General features: G+C 36.8%; 1 protein-coding gene across 3 annotated transcripts in view; it reads left to right on the forward strand.

Annotated features, from left to right (window-relative positions):
- Window positions 1–6,704, forward strand: part of LOC107755349 (CREB-binding protein-like) — a 55,497-nt gene that overhangs the window by 16,142 nt on the left and 32,651 nt on the right. For all 3 annotated transcript variants that reach the window (XM_016572113.1, XM_016572114.1, XM_016572115.1), the window contains exon 2: window positions 649–1,298. In XM_016572113.1, coding sequence (XP_016427599.1) covers window positions 649–1,298 — 650 coding nt within the window. The remainder of the gene's footprint in view (window positions 1–648; window positions 1,299–6,704) is intronic.

Here is a 6,704-nt window from a genome sequence, read left to right on the forward strand (position 1 = left end):
TATATATATATATATTGTATATATACACTATACACGTTTCAAACAGCAACACGTAGAACACAAAATATGATATATAAAAGAGTTAGTGTGTCGTCTTACCAAATTTTAAAAAATGCATCTCATACATTTTTTTATGCACTTTGGAAATTTCCAACCTGCAATTTTTATGCAATTTCCCAATATTTGCATAAAAGTACATGGATGGAAATGTAGCTAATGTGATTAAATACGGGGAATTTTTTTAGAATTGTAGAACTCAACTATTTTTTCTTCTAATAATTTTTTGAACATTTTAATTACATTTTTTTTTTATGGCTCATCTGGAAATTTATACAGTAAATGTGCATGTCTTCCTGATGAATAAAACATATATCTGCCTCAAGCGATCATATTCATTTTTTATATGCACTTTGGAAATTCCCAACCAGCTAATTTTATGCAATTTCTCAGTGTTGGCATAAAAACACATGAATTGAAACCTGCAAACTGGGTTTCTGATACACATCTTGAGGCATTCATCAAATTCTCATTTTCGTTCACGTCAAATTTATGTGCATTAAGGTCAATAAGAAACTCACAACCTTCTAAAGAGAAGAGAAGAAATAACCACACACAAAATTAAATTTCTCCCTCTCTTTATTTCCTCAGAGTTGGGTTCACTTTCCTGGGATGACCTGGAGAACGATCTTCCAGATGAGCTGATACCTAACGGAGACCTGGGGCTGATGTCCATGTCCTCTAACGGCGGGGCTACAGGTAAAGGCAGTCATGGCCCCATGGTCCCCGACGCTGCTGCCAAGCACAAGCAGCTCTCCGAGCTTCTGCGGCCAGGAAGCAGCGCTGGGATGAACTCGGCCAGTCCGCAACCCGGCGGCATCGGATCTCAGCTGGGCGGGCTTGGAAAGAGTCCCATGGGCCAGGGCTCCCCTTCCCACCCCTCTCAAACACAGAAACTAGGCGGCACTCCTGGGACGCAGGGCAATAACGCTGGCTCAGCTGGCATGGGACTCGGCACAGGATTTAACCAGGCCATGCTGAACAGCAGCATGATGGGACAGAACGTGGGCGGACAGCCGGGTCAGGTGATCAATGGGACTCTCGGCTCTGTAGGCCGCGGTCGAGGAGCGCCGGGGATGCAGTACCAGGGTGCTGGCATGCAGGTGGCACCTTCTGTAGGGGCGGGAGGAGCAGCGGGGGTGGCGGCACAGGGAGGAGCGGGCAGTGTCCTGGCAGAGACGCTCACACAGGGGGCACAGCAGATGGGCATCAACACCCAGCAAGCCGGCAATATCAACAAGGTGAGATGGCCAGTTTCCTTTGCTGTGGTTTCAGCCGTTTAGAGTTCAGAGTTGTGAGAAGATTTGAGATTATGCGAATGAAAACGGTCCCTGATGAATATCCCTATTATCAATTCATGTATATTAATGCAAATTTTGACATATTGTATATAAACCCTGGTTGGAAACAGCATATTTTAAAACAATTTTTTTTTTAAATTGCACATAAAAAATGTATTCTGTAAGAAGACATTTATATTTATGTATAATTTCCTAGTTGTGCATCACAGAAATCATGTAACTTTACCTGAGGTCATGTCACTGAATTATTTGCCCAGATGACTTTCCAGAACATACTGACACAGTCATAAAGCATCTGCTGCTGATTGCTAGCAAGCATAAAGTTTGTCCGAGTGTTTTGTTTGCTCGCTATAAGTAGGGCTGGGTATCGATTCAGATGTCCCGATTCGATTCGATTTCGATTCGCAAGCTTTCGATTCGATTCTCGATTTTTTTTTATTACATTCAGTGAATATAGTTTTAATACAAATGCTATTGATATTTCTAAAAAATGAACAGTAAACATCAGTTTACAAATGGTGAATTAATAAAAAGAAATTAAGAACCACATGCCTGCATTTTAAACCTATTCTTTTTTTTTGTATAGGGTCCTTTTTAAGCAATAGTAGGGCCCTATAAAATGTTCTTAATTTTTCTGGAAATCAGATGAAGGCAAACAAAGTGCTGCACAACAGAGGTTTACTGTTAAAGGACGTCATTTAAAAAAACGATTAATCGGAAAATCGAAAATAGCGGTGGTCGCTTCATCAGTGGCTACAACTTCCTTTTCTGTTTTTCTCTGACTTACCCAGAAATAACAATTTTGTTCCCCATGGAATGGAAATTCTGCGTTATTCGCAAATATTTTTTTGCAATATTCTGCTTTTTTTCCATTTAAGTTTCTAACCAGTATTTTTGTTTTATTTATTTTCGTTGTTGTTATTAGCTAAAACCATTAAAATAGTTTTCGTTAATTTAAATAAAGCTTAAATACCATAAATTATTAGATGAAAAACTTAACATTTTTAACAAAACTCAGAAATGTCGCCTTTGCAGCTAACTAAAATAAAATGAGTTGAAGTTCTAAAATGACCAAAACTAAAATAAAGCTAAACAGAAATAAAAAACTAAATATCTTTATATTCAGATTGCAAATCTCAAAATTAATATGCATTTTCGTACTGTACATTATCATGTTGTGATGTTTATAATCACTTTTAGCATCTACAGCAAATGTTTTTTTTTTCTTTTTTTAATTAATTTTTTACTAAATAGTAGGTGCAAAATTGAGATGACTGGGAATAAATTAGGGCTGACCAGTTGACGAAACATTAGTAGACAAAAACATTATTCGTCGGATAGTCGCAGAAAACGCGGAATAGGTTATATATATTAAAGGCTCATTATGGTTTAGTTCACCACCCCACAGTATATAGGCTATTTAATTAACTGAATTAATATAAATGTGCAATTATTTGACTAATTACATGTTTAAAGGGGTCATATGATGCTGCTAAAAATAACATTATTTTGTGTATTTGGTGTAATGAAATGTGTTTATGCGCACACTGTGCGATGTTGGCCACAATTTGGTCAGCTGAGACAAAATTTTGAAAATCCTAAAAGATTCCTCCAATCCTTGGCTAAAATCTGTAGTCTTTGATCGTTAGTTTGACATGTTCACCGACAGCCGATTACTGGCTGTTGCGAACAAATTTTTACCTCCGACGAAATTCTGGCGGTGTCACAAGATTTGGCGCACAGTCCTGCAGTGTGACTTCTACGACGAACATCAAACTGTCTTCGTTTTGACTAATTTTTGACGAATTAAGCCACTCTGTGTAATATAAGTTATGACCGTTATGTTTTGTGAAATCTGTTTCATGTCTTTTTTCATCGCTCTAGTATTGCGGTGGAATCCGATCGGTGTGTAAATCAGGTCGTGTGTCCAGTTTGATCTGTCAGCGCAGCAGCAGACGGACTCACATTATCACTCTCTATCTGGAGCTGCGCTTTGCTGCCTCATTGTTTGATTGCATGACTCATTCCTGCACTTGTGTTTTTTATTAGCTTAAATGCTTGTGTTACGAGAGCAGTTGCATGCCAGAACGCTCTTAAACTCTGCCATTTGTTTGAAGGCCTGCCGATCACGCCAGCCGCAGAATTATGCTTGATGGGAAGGCAAATTAAAAGCTCTCAGCGTAAAGTGCCATGTTACATGCATACACATCTCATCTGCGCTCTATGCAAATTTGATGAACAAAACTCGGTTCTATGATAGATGGTTTAGTGACTGATGGGGTCTGAAAGCAGCACTCGGATGTCAGAAATGGCAGGTGTGTGCATTTGTATTATGAATTCAAATCCCTTTGCGCAAAGAGCTAGTAATTTATAGGGGGTTAGGGCTGAAAAATGCTTAATTTTTCTTAAAAATGACTCATTACACGGCCATGCATCATATTTGCTGAATTAAATCAAATACTTGTTTTTTTACTAACACATGCATTTTGATTATTACAATTGTATTAAAATTTCATTAACATGGAATGCAGGAAAAATTAAATATAGGACATGGAAACATATTTCATAGCGCCCTAAAAATTTAATTTTTTATTAAGCTTTTAATAAATTGTTGTTCGATTTGTAAACGTTTCATGATTTCAATTAATAAGACATGATTTTTGATTATTCAAATTTAATTTAGCCATTAAAATGGAGTCCAGAAAAGAAAAAAAATTAATGCAAGGCATGCAATTTGTTGAAAAATAAAATGGAACCTGGGAAAAATGAAACCGAATTTGGGAAAATATAAAACACATTTCATAGGGCCCTAAAAATGTATTTTTTGTTAAACTTTTAATGAATTGTTGTTTAATTGTCTAAGTTTCATGATTTCAAATAATTAGACTGCTTTACAATTACTAAAATTTAATTAAACCATTAAAATGTCCAGAAAAATGTAAAATAGGGAAAAATGGAATCCAGAAAAATGAAAACAAAACAAAACAAACAAACAAAAATTGGAATTTGGAGCGAAATGAATTGGCTTTTGGGGACTTTGGGGGGGAAAAAAGTGTTTATGTAAAGTTTTTTGACATTAAATTGAGTATTTGAACATATTTTTCCCAATACTTTGAAGACTGTTAAATTATACTATTTATACTATTTAAATTATAATAATATATTATAATTTAAATTATACTATTTTAAGTACTATTTTTTGCTGAAATTTTTGACATTTGAGTTGCTTCTGTTATTTTGATAAGTGCATTAAAGCTGATATATATATATATAATTTGAAAATTCTTCATTCTTATTTTGCTGATCATAGTCGTAGCTGGAAGCTGGTGTTGTCAGATGAGGGCAATGTTTTCTGGCCTCTGGTTTAACAGGACACCACCAGGAAGCAGTTGTGCCCTTTCGGTGTCATGTAGGCAGTTAAGAGCTCTCATCATACAAGTGTCTCATCTGGAGTGGCTTTTGGCCCATACAGCTCGCTCTTTTCAGCTCCATGTTTATTTCACATCGAACAAATGGTAAAGCAACACCTGTTCACTGTTAGATTCATATTTCCTTAATTTTGGAGCAAACAATGTGTTATTGCATTCTGTCTGCGATATTATTGTTGTTGTGTGATTATACACATTTTACCAGGTGATCGATAAGGGTACGAGCCAAACTTGTGCTTTTGCCGCTTGAACAAGCGTATTCGCTCAACTAGGCCTAATTGAATCATCTGTAGTACCCGCTAGTCCATCCAGTTCACCTTTCACAGTTGCATTGGCATGCCTTTTTTTTGGATCCGGTTCCATCTTGCTGCAGTTTTAGGAGGTAGCGAATTGCAGCTTTAAAACAATGGGACATTTTAAAGTCAGTGACGGTACATGTATCTTGACTGTATGTAACATTTGTGTATAATAGTGTCCAGCTACAATGAAAGGTTTAATTTATTGAGAAATAAATGGTGTAATTAACGATAACTATATTATTGTTGACACCAACACCTGATAACTTTCTGTTTATTGTAGGCAAGCTGCAGTTTTGTGTCTTGCTATTTTAAATGTTCAAGCTTTTTAAAATCAGATGGATTCTGATTGGCTGTCAACTATTTGACCGATATATATTTTTTTGATTGACGATGCCGATATATCAGGGTGGCTAATGGCTGGTATAAAGCCGATATATATGATATCACATGCTGTAATATAAATGTATTTTACATAATGAAATCGAAGTCTTCAGTCGGGGTCATATGATGTTGCTAAAAAGAACATTATTTGGTGTAATGAAATGTTTATGCGCCTCAGCGACCAGCACGGACCAGCTCAAGGCATGACGAAGCGGATATCGTTCTCTTTTAGAAGGCCAAACAAAGTAGTTTCGCTTTCACAATGAAACACACAGCGTCTTCACGACATGGTGGCAACAACAATACTACAGCGAGAATAAAAGTTACGCCTTCTTTCTTTGCTTGAACATTTGGGCGGCGTTATGCAAATCTTCCCACATCGTGACGTAGACATGTGGGGGGCGTGTTTAAATGAGGCGGTTTAGGTAGGGGTGGTTGACTCTTAACTTTTATAAAGAAAATTTATAAAGAAACACTCCAAAGAGAAAGGAAAAATTTAAATCGCATCATATGACCCCTTTAAGCACTCTCAAAAAAGTCTCAGTAAAGCTGTCTATACACAGTTTGATGAATGAATCTCTTGCTTCATACGTACATCTCCACTTTGTTGTTTATGATGAGAGAATTCGCGTGAGAGCTTAATTCAGTCAGCGAGTGCGTGCGCTGAACAAAAAACTCATCTGAACGCCTCTGATTGGCCACTGCATTCATAAGCTCAAAGGACTTGCGTGTGATTGGTTATAATGCGCAACACTGTAAAAACACGTAAAAAAATCATGGCGCAACATTGAGCAGATCTAAATGTAACACTTTTGTCAACACTTTTGATTTCATTTTATTCGCCACAGCCGTAATGGATTTAGTTTAACTGTGTAGCAGCATTTGTGTTGTGTGTTGGCATAGTTTCTAGAAGCGGAAACTGAGGATAGTGCGGATTTTATGTCATTGATAGGCAACAATGACCAGGGACGAGTCATTATTTAAATCTGGAATTTCTCTGGATTTACAAATCCTTGGGAACTTTTGGGATAACGTAAGTACACAACTGAATGAAATATATCACACTGTGCAATAGGGATGTGCGCGACGACTAATTTGACTGACGTTTAAACGAAAGTTTTGTATCCGACTAGTCGACTAGTCTAAAAGCAAGAAACCCCCAAAAGATAGTAAGAAAAAAAAAACTCTGTGCGTGCATGTAGCATATATAATAGCCTATATTTGAAATACTTAAAGGG

Source organism: Sinocyclocheilus rhinocerous, unplaced genomic scaffold (assembly GCF_001515625.1).
Source record: "Sinocyclocheilus rhinocerous isolate Xijiao unplaced genomic scaffold, SAMN03320098_v1.1 scaffold2307, whole genome shotgun sequence".
Taxonomy (NCBI): domain Eukaryota; kingdom Metazoa; phylum Chordata; class Actinopteri; order Cypriniformes; family Cyprinidae; genus Sinocyclocheilus; species Sinocyclocheilus rhinocerous.